General features: G+C 54.3%; 2 protein-coding genes across 5 annotated transcripts in view; one reads left to right on the top strand and one right to left on the bottom strand.

The window, feature by feature from the left end:
* Positions 1 to 4,870, bottom strand: part of DIDO1 (death inducer-obliterator 1) — a 49,337-nt gene extending 44,467 nt beyond the window's left edge. The window contains exon 1 of the mRNA XM_019426337.2: positions 4,758 to 4,870. The gene's annotated coding sequence lies outside the window, so the exon portion shown is untranslated. The remainder of the gene's footprint in view (positions 1 to 4,757) is intronic.
* On the top strand, positions 4,507 to 13,333 carry GID8 (GID complex subunit 8 homolog). 4 transcript variants are annotated; one of them, XM_053890056.1, is made up of 7 exons: positions 4,970 to 5,201; positions 5,515 to 5,654; positions 6,482 to 6,611; positions 8,187 to 8,317; positions 9,347 to 9,543; positions 9,848 to 10,045; positions 10,818 to 13,333. In XM_053890056.1, exons 4-7 carry the CDS (start codon positions 8,200 to 8,202, stop codon positions 10,989 to 10,991), a joined length of 687 nt encoding a protein of 228 aa, XP_053746031.1. In that variant the 5' UTR covers positions 4,970 to 5,201; positions 5,515 to 5,654; positions 6,482 to 6,611; positions 8,187 to 8,199; the 3' UTR covers positions 10,992 to 13,333. The 4 variants fall into 4 exon arrangements, with proteins under 4 accessions (XP_053746032.1, XP_053746029.1, XP_053746031.1 ...); XM_053890055.1 differs by lacking the exon at positions 6,482 to 6,611 and having other exon boundaries at positions 4,993 to 5,201; XM_053890057.1 differs by lacking the exons at positions 8,187 to 8,317; positions 9,347 to 9,543; positions 9,848 to 10,045; positions 10,818 to 13,333 and having other exon boundaries at positions 4,507 to 5,201; positions 5,515 to 5,712.
* Positions 13,334 to 14,001: the final 668 nt, after the last annotated feature.

The raw sequence follows: 14,001 nt of genomic DNA, 5'->3' as shown, positions 1-14,001 counted from the left end.
CGTGCAGAACGATGCTCATTACTCCTAGCTTTCACAATGGTTCCTGTTACTCTGAGATGTCGCCCTGCGGATTCAGTGGAAAATAAAGTTGACTTCAGAAGAAATCCGTATTTTAATCTGTGAGGCATGAGAGCTGTATTTCCTTTCTGGTTGCTTTCATCTCTTAAGTTTCTAAATGAATCCACGCAATAAAAAAAGCCAGACAAAGTAGTGCCTGTCACAGATTTTGACAGAAAAGCAGTTGTGACTCCGTGGGCTTCATAGGCTAATCATAACACAAAGTACGTAGCAGAGAAAGTGGGGAGGAACAAGCCCAAGACCTTTACTGAGTCTGAGCCCGCTGGTGAGTGTGAGGAGGAAGGTCACCCCGACAAGCAAGTCCTAGGGCAGGGTGCCAGTCTCCTGCCATCACCCCTGGCCTGTGGGGCCTCAGGAGAGTTGCAGCTACAATGTACAGGCTGAAATTTATGAGATTTGTTTCCAAAATGAACAAGTACTTGGAAAGCCAAAGCGACTGTTTGAACTCAGGTCTGACAGGGGCTTTCTGGATTTGTCCAGAGCAGAAACATTGTTGGAATTAACTCATCCTCTTGCACGGCCCACAAAACTCAAACAGTGAAGGTGAGAAAGAGCACTGGAAGGAAATACCAACGCGAGTAACAGAGGCCAAGCCATCCGTGATTTCAAAAGGATTCCCAGAGCTTTATTCCGAACTTCAACAAAATCAATACACATAAATTACCTGCTCGATACCAGAACTATTTTTGAGTTGCAATTGGAACCAACTGCTTCTAAAATTTAGAAATCCAAGGAGAAATAACATCTCCCAAATCTGTCTACAGAAGGTGGGAGGCCAAGGGTGTTGCCTTTCATGGTTGTGCAGAGAAATGAAACATCTCGGGAGTCTGTCAGACAGAAGTCCCTCTCGTTCCAACAGAAAGCAAAGCCTTAAAGAATAAATGTAAGAGAATTTTAAAGCCAAGAAAGCAAAAACCAAAAATTTCCAAGTGCGTTCTAAGAAAGGAAAAGCGTGGATATCCATTGGAAAAAATCTCTGGGCTTAGACAAAAAGAAAAAAAAATCGTCGGAGCATATACAGATATAACTACGCACATACACAGGCTGTATGCGTTTATGTGTGTCCGTGTGAGTGCATTATCTACTTTTAATTAAAAAAAAGGTGGAATCCCAAGCCAACACAGGTCTATCAATTCTTTCTTCACCAGCCAAGTCTTAGCGTACAAGTTCGTATGAAATGCTGTATGAATTCCCCAGGAAATCCCGGTGGATTAAGTGACTGTCACTCAGGCGTGCTGCCTGTGTCTGCTGGTCTGCAGCTGCAGGGCGTGGGCCCCCACCCCACCTGTGCTGCCCGCGCTCTCTAGGATCTCAGCAGGGGCTAAAGGATCAGGAAATAACTACTCTTGCTTTCACCCACCCGAAGAAACTCAGAAGCAATGCTTTGCGACTTAATGGTACAGAGTCTGGGAAGGGAGATACACCTGGGCCAGGAGGGAGGGCGGGGCCATACCAAACGCGCCGAGAGGCACGCTTCCACCGGTCTTAGAACTTTCGGCTGAGATGCGCGCGCACGCGCGCGCGGCACCCGAGTACGTGCGGCACCACTAAACGATGATAAAATCCTTCCTTACTCTTCCATATCTTCGGGAAGAAACTTAAAGCACCGGGAAAAGCTGGAGCTCGGGAGCTGACCTCTCGGGGCTGCCTGCGTGGTTGTTGTGGGGACTCAGCAGCGACAACCGCGCACTATCCTGATGAGCCGGGTTTGTCTTTGCCAAATCTCCTTCAAAGCAGGGCCTTGGTTTTATGCTTTTGGGTTTTGAGAATAAGACAAAAACACCTGTAAAACACGGCTGCTGTCCTGGTTATTGAACAGTCTAGGATTTGAGTAGAGGAAGCACTGTGTATTTTATTCCCCCAAATACTTTTCCTTTCTGAAAACTCTTTCGTGCTCTTTAAGACTAATAAACTTTTCACGCGTCTCTGTAAAGAGCTGCTAATCTAATAAAATGAAACTCTCCACCCACGCTTGGGGGAACCATGGAAGCTCGGGCGGCTCCCCCTTCCACAGACCCACCTCCTTCCTGTCAAGCTGGTCACTGCCCCAGGCGGTGGCCAAAGTGGTGCACCTCCCTACTGCTCTCCCCCCGACTCCTTGCGGCATGTGTCTTCAGGGTGGCCCCGGCTGGCCCCTAACCGTGCGCTCTACAGGGGATCTCACGCACACCTGGCTGCGCTGACCTTTACCTCTGCCTGTAGCGGGTCCATCCACCCACTAGTTCCGTCATCTCCACTTGATGCCTCAAATGCACACCAAAGCCTAAGGCATGCAAAACGAGCTCATGACTTGGGAGTCTCTCCTCCAACCAGGCCCTTCCCTGGTGTCCCGACTCAGTGATGGTCCCACCCTATAAACCCAAAAGCACAAGCCAGAGGCCTGGATTCTCCCTGACACGCCCCCCCCCCCCCTTCAGCTACCAAGTCCTGTGGCTTTAGAGTTTAACGTGCTCCTTGCTCTCCACATCTGCCGCTTCTGAGGTGTTAAACCACAACTGTCTTCCCTTCACCCTGCTCACCTCCCACCTCACCGCCACCTACCGCTGTCCATTCCCGCCATGTCACTGAGCTCGCTGCCCTGTCACCCACAACTGTCAAGTGAACAGTTTTTGGTGAATGTCACGCTGGACGGCCCTGCTGCACTCGATACTGCCCATCCATCTTCTAAAGCTCCCCACCCCCCGGCTTCCGGAGAGCCTACTGACCCCCTGGCCCCTGTCAAGCCTCTCTGCTGACCTAACGGACAACTTCAATGGATAATAGCCATATGTTGCTGTCCTTTAGGATCCTGGACTTCTTTGCTCCCCTTCCCTACAGTCTTTCTCTAAATAGGTCTGTCTCCTCTCACACGGGGTCACCACAAAACCTCTGCTTTCAGCCTCATCATCACTCCCTTGAGTTTAGCCATGTCCCCCAGGCACCTCACACCCAACAAGGCCGACACGGAGCTCGCCATCTCCCTGCCCCCCCCTCCTTCCAGCCCACGAGTTGTCAGGATGGCTCTTCCTCACCTGGTGCCCCCACCGTTAACCTCATCAACCAGGCTACAGAAGTGCCTTTCTCCGTCTTCCTGTCCTGTCAATCCATGAACTCGATCACGGAGGGCTGCGGACATTCCCTGCCCCATGACACTCCCTCCGTCCACTTCTGCCGAGGCTGCTTGTACTTTAAGTGGTCATTCGTCATTCACTCCTTCAACATTCTCAACAAATAGCTACGGAGCCCCCACTCCTGCATGTTTCAGCTCTTGAAAAGTTCACACGTGTGCTGAACTGGGACACATCATCAAGCATCAGCGACAGAAAATGGTATGCTAAATGCGACAAACGCATGGTTTAGGATGTGAGACGTGAGCCTAAAGGAGACAGGCTACATTCGGCTTTGTTCCGGGAAGGCCGTCCCCTTCTGAGGAGTCAGCCTGGAGAAGTGTTGTCCACGTGGCCCAGCTTGCGAACCCAGCGCTAAGAGAAGCAGCCGGTGGAGAAGCTCCAACAGGAGGACGGCTGCAGTAGAGACAGGAGGAGCGAGGGCCACGAGGCTTTTGGCCCTGCTCACTTTGCACAGGCACCTGGGGGTCTCTGAAAGGTGTGAAGAGAACGGGCACAAGGAGAGACCACCCTGCCTGCTGCGTGCGCTTCATTAAAAACTGGTGGGACCCCTGGGAGGGGTAATCCCAGCAGCAGAGAGGCTGGGGACAATAAAAAGCAGCCAGCGTCTAGACAGAAATAAGGAGGTGACATTTGCAGGACTCGGTAACGGGTTGGCCGCTGGGGGCACGGGCCATTAACCTGTGGCCCACGGAAGGCGCAGCTGAAGCCTCTGTGGGCTGGAATATCCTATCTCCCTAGGGCACTAGCATTCAAGTGTTTGCTTGTGTGCCTCTGGAAAGAATTCTAAAAATCCGCACCCCTTCGCACACCGTGAAGTTGACACCTAGAATCGTACGCAGACTTAAGTAGCTGCAAAAGACGTCCTCACGAACGTGTACTCTCTGTGTGATTTGAACGGATTCGTGTCAAAACTTTGTACCTGCAGACTCAGCACACTCGATTGGAAACTACCCGTAACCAGTCATCCCTGTGAAACCTATGGGACTTCCTCTCGGCGAGAAGTCCGACAGCACCCCCGCGCTCTTCAGCTCACTTTTGAGCAACCGCACGAAACCATCCAACCCTGAGCTCTAATTCAGGAAGACGTCGGATTTCATGGGACGGAGCAAGGGGCTGCCCCCTCCATTTCCTTCCCGAAGCCGCAGAGATCTCTTAACCTTGCTTTCCCACAGCGGGAAAAGGAGACCCTGCTCGGACGCGGCTCGCGAGCAGGCACAGAACGAGCACACGCGCGCCTCCGCGTGTCCCCGCCGCCGCCGTCGCTGTCGCTGCACGCGCGCCCGCAGCCCTGGCCCCACCTCGCGCGGCCAGTGGACCGCCGGGCGGGCCCGGTTCCTTTGCCCCCGCAGGCGGCAAGCGAAAGCGCGCTCGGTAACCCCCGGGGCCCTCCTCAACCGACGGAACGAAGCGCTCCCGCCGGGTCGCGCTCGGGCGGCTCCTCCCGGGCCCGTGCGAAGGCAGGCGCCGAGTGCGGAGGGACCCCCGCCTCGGGGCGGCGCGGAGCACTGGCGCCTGCCCCCCGCCCCCTGCCCTCCGAGCTCACACAAATGACGGAAAGGGAGCTGGGACCTTCGCCTCCGACTCAGTCTAGATGTCGCCATCCCTGCGCGAAGTTCCCCCGCAACGACACCTCGACGGCGGCCATCTTGCCCAGAGTCGGCCGACGCCTTTTGACTCTCGCGCCAACCCGTAGAGCGAGCGCGCCGCGAGAAGAGTTCTGCGCAAGGACGGAAGCTGGAGTCTCGCGCTTCCGGGCAGCCGCCGCGCTCCGCCCCCTCGCGGGAGCGCTTGATTGGTTACAGGCTGGCGAGCCTGCGCTCTCGCGATCTCGCGGGAGGTGCCTGAAGGGGCGGCCGTCCGTGCGTCTGCCCTCCCGTTCCCCGCCCCCGCCTCCGCCGCGGCTCCCGCCTCCGCCACCCATCCCCGGCGCCTCGCCGCCCTCCCGGCTCGGCCGCCCCCCGCCCCCCCGAGCGGCCGTGGAGACCGCGCTGCGCGGGAGGCGGGATCCGCACGGTAAGATGGCCGCGGCGGACCCAGGCGGCCGGGCCGAGCTTCCCCGCGGGAGCGCGGCGGGCCGGGGTGGGGCTGGGCGGGGGCGGGGTGGAGGCCGAGCTGGGGGCCGGGGCAGGGCTCGGCGGGAGAGGCCAGAGGGGGCCGGGGCGGGGGTCGGGAGCGGGCTGGGGGCCCTACGGGGTCGAAGGTCTGAGCAGGTGGCAGAACCGGGGCCTTGTGGATTTGCACTGTCAACTGCCCCTTTTCTCCTGGCCAGAGCGGAGTCCTGACCCCACAGCGCTCGGGCGCTGTAATTCGGTGTTTATTCTTAAAGGGAGCGCCTTTCGAGCGAAGGCTACAAGGTTCAGAAGTGGTCGCCAACTACAGCAGTGGCAATTACCTGAAGCACCGCACTCGTGTCCCTGTGAAGAGAACGATTTTTATGACCACCGCTTCAGAGCAGAAGCTGAGCTGGTGAGGACGCGAACTGCTTGCTTGGGAAGCAAGTGTTCCTCGGTTTCAGAGTTGGGAGGTTTGCGTGTTGAGTATTTCTCTGGAGTTGTTGCTGTTCCCAGATCGCTGTCCGTGCTGGGAGCGGTACTGGTGTGATTTTGGGTACTACGGGGATGGAGAGAGAGGGGCCTCGTTTGTCCCAGGTTACCTGGAGTTGTTGTCTGGGAACAGCAGAGTGGCCTGAGGGAATTACGCACCTGCCCGGAGCTACAGGACTTGGGCATTTGTAGGAGGAATGGCATCTCTTGGTTTGTCTCCCGGGCCGGCTTCCTCCTCTGGTGCTGAGTGTGGGCACCCTCCTAGCACCCAAGGACTTGGTCTTGTGCCCGTGCTGTCTCCCTGGGCGATCTTTGCCCAACTTGTGGCTTTCGATAGGTACCCTTGTTGGGTGGCTGTCTCCCTAATTAATGTTTCCAGCGCTGGGCTGGGGACCTATAATCCAGGTGCCTGCTTGACTTCTTCATCTGCGTGTCTGATAGTCAGCCCAGACTTGCTCTACTCCTCAAACCTGTCCTGTTTCTTTTTGTTTGTGGCCCGGTCCTCCAAGGTCTCAAGCTTGAAAGCTTCGGTCCGGCCTCGAGCGCTCTGGTCCTTTATCCCTCTGCATTCAGGCCGGCAGCACGGCCGTTGACTTGCGCCCACAGAATCTTCACCTGCTGTGTCTCTGACTCTCCTGCCGCTGCTCTCGTTTGATGGCTTCTCGCTGGCTTTCCTGCTCAGTTTTTGCTGCCCCACTTTCTCTGTTCTTTAATTTAAAAACATTTTTTTATTTTACTTTTTTATTTTAGAGATTGGGAGTGTATGAGCAGGGGAGAGGGGCAGAGGAAGAGACAGAATCTGGGGCTCGATCCCATGATCCTGGGATCATGACCTGAGCCAAAATCAGGAGTTGGACGCTCACCCGACTGAGCCACCCAGGTGCCTTTGTTTTTTGATCTTTTAATTTAATGGAGCGATTTAGCATGTCCTTGTCTGGTGTAAAGTGGTACCCATGATGTATAGATTACTTACGAGGACGGTGGTGGGCTCGCCATCTTAAGAGCCCAACTGGTGCCCCCAGGGCTGGCACCTCTCTGCCCTCCTTCCCATGGTCACCGCCTCCTGAGTTTCACGTCTTTACTCAAAACAAGAAAACACTTTGCCGAATTTGTATTTGTTGCTAAAGCACGTATCACGCGATTTGTGTTGTTTTTGTTCTTTGTAAAACTGTCTGCCACGCTTGGGTCTTGCTTTATTCGTCCAACTGGTTTCTGAGAGTCCTCCCTGTGGCTGTGTTCGTGTTTTAATTGTTCTAGTAAATTCTGTTAACGCGATCATAAGCCTTTCTCAGCAATCCTAAAATCCAGATAGCTCTGACAATCAGAAATTTTTTGTTTTTAACCTATTTGATGGCAAAATCTGCTCCGGTGAGAGCTTTTCCATCTCCATTCCACCCAGTGTGACTGCCCAGACGTTTCCCCGAAGAAGTCATATTTAATTGTGGGGTGTCACCCCAGACTGCAGTGTGCGTGTCATGAGACATATGCTAAGTCGTGCCGTGTAGTTCTGGGTACAGTCGGCAAGATTTTAACTTTTGGAACGGATCTGCCCAAGGGTTTTGGGCCTGGGATTGTGGTTCCCTGCTGCTTTTGAATGAACATCCAGGTGGGTGGCTTCCTGATTTTTGCCATCTTGAAAAGCGTGTCTGTGAGCAGGCTTGTCCGTGTCGGGTGTGCGGTGGTGAGTGTGGAGGACCTCAGTCTAGTGATAGAATCCCCGGGCCGTGAGGAGCGCGTGTGGTCCGCCCCGCAGGGAATGCTGGGTCTGTTTGCGTTTCCAGTCTGCTCTCACAGCAGCCATCAAAGAGCTGGAGGGAGCTCCATGTCTTTGTGGATACTTGGTATGGTCAGACTTCTTAATTTTGGTAGGTCTGGTGAATGTCTCATCGTGGGCTTCTCTCTCGGGCACGTGTGTCATCGCGTTGAATATTTAGCTTATGTCTCTCGCGGTTGCCCTTCGTGCTTAGAAGAGGGTTGATCTAAACTCCTCCTTTATCCGGCGAGGCCTTACTTGGTACGACCCACCCCACGACTTGACCTGTCCATTCTGAGACTCTGGGCTCTTCCTCGCACCAATCCTATCTTCTAAATATGCTGGCCTTCTTTCTGATCCCTATATCTGCATTTGGTGCCCGGCGCTTTGAATTTGCTGTTTTCCAGATAAAGTATCTTTCCACCATCTCCTTATTCCTTCGCGCTGCGTCGCCCTGCTTCACTCTGAAACGATTACGATTCTTAACGGAATTCTTAACATCTTTTTTTTTTAATTGAAGTACAGTAGAGACCCAGCGTTTCTGGGTGCAACATGGGTATCTGATGACCCTGTAGGTCTCTCTGTGCTCACAAGTCTGGCTGTCATCTGTTACTACACAGCCCTATGAGGGACCATTGAACGTGTTCTCTGTAATTCATTCCCGTGATCTTCGCTAATTTTTAAAATACTGTTTTCCTGTAGAAAATAAGTCAGAATGAGTTACGCAGAAAAACCCGATGAAATCACGAAAGACGAGTGGATGGAAAAACTCAATAACTTGCACGTCCAGCGAGCAGACATGAACCGCCTCATCATGAACTACCTGGTCACAGGTAACGGGCTGGCCATAAGGGTGCTACCTCTTGAACGTAAATCTCCCTTTTTGTATGTGTAGGTAGAATTTTACATTGGACTTCCTTGGTAGAATTGTGTTTGGGTGTAATAAAAACACACTGCTAATTTTCCTAAATTTGTAAATTGCCGTATCAAAGGTGACCTGTTCCAGAGGTGAGGTCGTTATGCCAGGTATCTGAGCTCTAAAGCAAAAACCTGTTTCTTGACCTTTAATATTTTTGCAGCTTATCAAGTGACTAAAGAACGTTCTGGAGTACGTTTAAACCCCAAGTAATTGATCTCTTTTGGCAAGTCTGAGAAATGATACTGGGCTGTTTCTAGAAGGTGTGCCTAACTCAGAGGAGAAAGGGGGAAGGGCAGAAGCAGATGGAAAGCAGCAAAAGGGGTCTGTGACTATAGTCCTCCTTGATACTGGGAAAGAAGAGGGTAATTTTGTACATGGTTGGAAAACACCGATGTTTCAAAAAGGTCTGAGTCTCCTTCCATTGTTCACAGTGCCTCGTCCCCCAAATCGGTCTTGACCGAGACTTCTCTGGGAAGGTGTTGAGGAAGTGTCTGCCTGTAGTGGGGGTGGGTGGCCGCACGTGCTGCTTAGACGCTGGTGAGAACTGTCCACTCACAAGGAGGCAGGAGGGTCAGGCCTCTGCAGGCTGTGAAGGCGCAGCCGGCGTGCGCAGACGTGCCTGAACCACGCCGGCAGCCTCTGCCTGGGGTCGCAGCCTTCCCGGGGGAGCCCGTAGTGCACTGGGCTTCCCGGCGTGCACTCTTGCCCCTGGCTGGGGGGTGAACGGCGTCTCGGGTGGGATGGGAAGGAGTGGCGTACATGGTTTTCACTTTCTGTGTGGGGCACGGCTAGTAAATCAGAGATGTAAATGCCAAGTCCCTAAGGCGGTGCGGGTCACGTTGAAGGTTATTGGTTTGAGGTGGATGGGCTTTCTAGGGATAAAAATGCTTTGCGTTAGTGTCTTGCCAGCTTCCTGAGCACTGAAGATGGTTTTCGTTTTCAGAGGGCTTTAAGGAAGCAGCAGAGAAGTTTCGAATGGAATCCGGGATTGAACCTAGCGTGGATCTGGAAACACTTGACGAGCGGATCAAAATCCGTGAGATGATCCTGAAAGGCCAGATCCAGGAGGCTATCGCACTGATCAACAGCCTCCATCCGGAGCTCCTGGACACAAACCGGTATCTTTACTTCCACCTGCAAGTGAGTTTCAGTTGAGAGGCGTCTGGTTGGTGGACACTCGATGAGGTTACGTGTGCTCGTTTCAGAAGTCATGCGACTAATTTGCATTAACAGAACGTTGTTTTAGTTTTCGTGGGGAAGGGGCTTAGGTTAGCTGTTGTCTCGTGTATTCCAGAAGCCGTTTCTTGTTCAGGAGCGTTAATGTCATAATTCAGGGCTGCTAGAAGTTGTCACGTAAGACGTCCTTTGGCTAGAGACTAGAGCGCGTCACCGGGTGTGCCTGTCTGGGCGCGGTGTGTAAGCCTGTCTGCCTTTGCCGGCCCAGCAACAGCACCTCATAGAGCTGATCCGCCAGCGCGAGACGGAGGCGGCGCTGGAGTTCGCGCAGACCCAGCTGGCAGAGCAGGGCGAGGAGAGCAGGGAGTGCCTGACGGAGATGGAACGCACTCTGGCCCTGCTGGCCTTTGATAACCCCGAGGAGTCTCCATTCGGAGACCTGCTTCACATGATGCAGAGGCAGAAGGTAAGACCGACGGGTCCTCCTTCCCTCGGTGGGTGTTCGGGGCGGGACTCTAACAGGCACAGCTGTAGAACGAACGGAAGCCGTGTCTGGGCACGTGACACCCAGTCACGACGGCACTGATTCTCCCGTCCGGTGTCCCCTTTCCCTGTGTGAGCCGGGAACTGAGCACCGTGACGTCACACACGGCAGTCGGACTCTCTGTCTCAGCTTTTCTCGTTCGTCTTAACCTCCTTCTTGTTTGTTTGGAGACTCTTAGAAGTAGGTGTCCGAAACACGTTTTACTTAAAATCCCCTGTTTGCTTGTGAAGCTGTTTGTCTCCTTGCTGCTGCTTCTGTGTTCCAGCCCCCACGACGGTGCATTACTGCCCCAGACGCGGCCCTTTACTCCCGTGGCCCTTTCCTGCCGGAGGGGAGCGCCGCTCTCCAGGCCGCCGCCACGCGGGTCCTCCTGTGGCTTGTCCCGTGGACCTTGTGTCACCCCACCCTGCTCTTTCCTCCGCCCCGGTCCCCTCAAGCCTGGCTCACAGCATGTCACTGCTATCCAGGCCGGGTATGAGCCCCACCGACCAGGCCGCGAGCTCCTCCTGGACAAGGAGCGTGTGTTTAACGTCTCCTGGAGGGCCTCACGGTCATGGGCTTCGTATTCATTTGAATAAGTAACCGTCTTCTCCTGTAAGAAGGTTTTAAGAAGCGTAAATGCACATTGTAACTGGTCCTGCTGGCGGGCACTCTGCACGTGTGGTTGTTTTTATCCGACGTATTTATTTTCTAGGTGTGGAGTGAAGTTAACCAAGCTGTCCTAGATTATGAAAATCGTGAGTCCACACCCAAGCTGGCAAAATTACTGAAACTACTCCTTTGGGCTCAGAATGAGCTGGACCAGAAGAAAGTAAAATATCCCAAAATGACAGACCTCAGCAAAGGTGTGATCGAGGAGCCCAAGTAGTCTGTGCCGGTGGCCCCTGCGCCCCCACCCCCCGACCCCCACCCCGGACCGGACTCAGAGCAGCTGTCTGTGACTGACAGGTTACCGCAGTAGAGAACTCTTTCTTCTCCCTTTTCCTGGATTTTTTTTTTTTTTTCGACCTGGCATCTCTTTTAAAGGGAAAAATGGCCCTTCTGAGCGCTGGAAAACTTGCAGTGAGAGACGCGGTGTCTTTGGAAGTGTGGCGCAGACCGCGGTGGGCGCGCTGACAGCGGGGACGGGCCGCATCGGCCACCGAGCACTCTGTAGTTCGGGAACGTTGTTGAACGGAGGCCTCCCTCGCAAACCTCTGACAAGCACTGATCATTATTTTGCTTTCTGTTAGCTCGTAGGCAGAAAATACGTTTTCTCAGATCTGCTAAGACTCGTCAGGCCTTTGTGGAGAAGGTTTCTCTTACCCCTTGGTTTTTTGTTTTTTCATAGGAAAGACTATATAAATTTGTAAATCCTAATTCAAAGACTTCTTTTGTGTGAGGGTATTGAGTTTGGTTTGTTTCTCTCTGGTCTGGGTGGTATGGCTCCTGGGGAGATGCGTGTGTGTGTGTGTGTGTGTGTGTGTGTGTGAGGGCTGGGGCTGTGTGTTTTTTAATTTTTTAAATCTATATTTTGGTGCTGGTTGTGGTGAGAGACTCTTTCTTAGCGGATCGATGGACCTTCTCTTGTAGGCAGTTTTGTTGAAAATAAAGGTTTCTCTTTGATTTCGAGAATGACCACAACGGCCTCCAAAAAGTGTTAATCCTCTCAAATCTTTTGCTTTCGGAGCTCACGTCTCGGTGCCGGGACAGTGACTGACGGCAGTGGCCTCATCTAGTGCTTGCGGCCTGAGGGCCCATGTGCCCCTGGGGAGTGGACCCCGAGGAGTGGGGTCTTGACAGCGAGTACCCCCCCCCCCAGGAGTGCACACTTGCCTTGGCGGCGGGGCTTGCCCCGCAGCAGGCCAGTGTGCGTGTGAGTCCCCACGTGTCCTGCCGCCGGTGCAGTCGCTGGGACGCGGGTGCTCTGGTGACCGGGGACACGGACTCGTGTGTGTGGACTCACTGCAGGTGCGGCTCGGCCCTGGTCCTGTAGGGCGGTCGTTAACACAGCTGCCGGCCGACCCCGCGGGCGCAGGCTCGAGGAGGTGGTGGGGACCGTGCCCCGGGGGCGCAGGGCTTCCTAGCCACGGGTGGCTCTGCACGTCCCCCCGGTGCGGGGACTCCGTCCTCCCTGTGCGGATCCGGGGCGGGGTTCGGTGCCCGGTGCTTCGTAGAGGCAGATGCCAACAGCAGCTGAACTGCGGGGAGCCGGCTTCCTTGACCAGCGAGGCTGGGCGGGCTCGTGGGTGCTCCCGTGGGTCAGGTGGTCTGCCTCTGACCGCTGGGGCCACGTCCCCCACACGCCTGCAGACCTGAGCGCGATCCTCACGTGCCGTGCGGTCAGCCGGTCCCCCGCTTAATCTCTGCTCCCTGCTTCCACTCGGAGCCTGGGGTCGGTGGTGGGTTTTTGACCGCCTTGGGTGGTCACCGATGCAGAGGCAAGACTGTGCATTGTGGATTCTTCCGGCCTCTGCCCCCCTCGCCTTCCTGCTGCCCTCTTGGTGTCGTGAGGATGAAGGGGGGGGTCTCTCCTCGACGCCTGAGACCGTCTCAGCAGTCCTCTCCAGATGTGACCTTTCTTTAGGGCTGTTTCCTCCGAGGCTTGAGGCCGATAAGTTAGGGCCAAAGGTTTTCATCTTCAGGTAGTTCACCATTACCTGCCGCAGGAGCTGGAGAGACAAGCAGGCGGCGTATGCGCTTGGCGGGTACCAGAGTCCAGCACGTTTCCAGTTGGCTTTCCTCGTTAGCGCACGTGAGATCGTTTGCGTGCTTGACTAATACGTAATCAACCCGACACGTTCTTCAGAGTCCAGGGTGTGAGCCGTGAACCATCGGCCCGAACGCGCGGGCGGCGGCCCGTTCGCCGATCGAGGCAGCGGGTGACGTGCGAACCGGGCTTTGGCGAGACTCGCTCTCAGACTCGCTGCTGTTCTCTTCCCTCTGAGGCCCGGTTACGCTCGTCCCATCTGTCGGCGGACCTGGAGGCTCCGGCGGGCCCGGCTTTGCAGACGCCTCCCGTGGGCCGCCGTGTGGCGGTCTGTGTCTTCGGCAAGCACGCTAAATCAAGCCATTTCGAGACCACAGACATTAAGTGTAACGTGATCTTTCTTCGTCTTGTTTGGATCTCGCTGTTGTGTTTATGAAAATGTAACGTTTTATGTAGTTTATTCTCTTTATGTTTTGTGGAAAGTGCCTTGAAATAAATAAAATTTGAGAATATTCTGGTTACTCTGCATTCCTGATAGGAAGTCGTGTGAAAAATAACCCTAGTTTGGAATCTTTACGAAGCGTAGGGATTAGCGCAAATCCAATGACAACTAATATATTTTGCCATTTGAATGGAGGCTTCCAGGTTCTAGAACAGGCAAACGTTCATCGGGCCTGGTTTGACACGAAAGTCTCCCTCACACGTGACCGAAGACCCCATGTGTGAGGCCTCGGGGGACAAGGAGGTGGTTCCCCCCCCACGCAGTCAAGATGCATCCAGAAGCCGTGTGGGGAAACGTGTTGAGGACGGTTTCTGTTAAGGTGGCGCGGTGTCCGTATTTCTCTGTGTACGATGCTGGTTTTGGGGAGTGGGGGGACCAGGGCTTTCAGAAAGAACCGTACACGTTGTACATTAAGGACAACGGTGTCCTCCGGAGGACAGAGCGGGACCTGCTTGGGAGTTACCCTGGTCCTGGTCCGCCGTGTCCCTGCGGGCCTGTGGGCCTCCACAGCGTCCTTTGAAAAATGCAGAATAGGTTGCTTTTGCTGCCTGCTGTTAATTTCACAGTAAAATTTGCCTTGTTTTCCTCAAGAGCGATTTCCTGAAAGGTCTTTTTAGTTTTTGCCCGGGAAGATCTACGAAGGAGAAGGACTCAGAGACGATGCCGACACGTCTGGTGGGAAGTCCA

This window comes from Panthera pardus, unplaced genomic scaffold (assembly GCF_024362965.1).
Source record: "Panthera pardus isolate Hobbes unplaced genomic scaffold, ASM2436296v1 HiC_scaffold_25, whole genome shotgun sequence".
Classification (NCBI taxonomy): Eukaryota; Metazoa; Chordata; class Mammalia; order Carnivora; family Felidae; genus Panthera; species Panthera pardus.
This window is presented reverse-complemented; position numbering and strand designations above follow the sequence as displayed.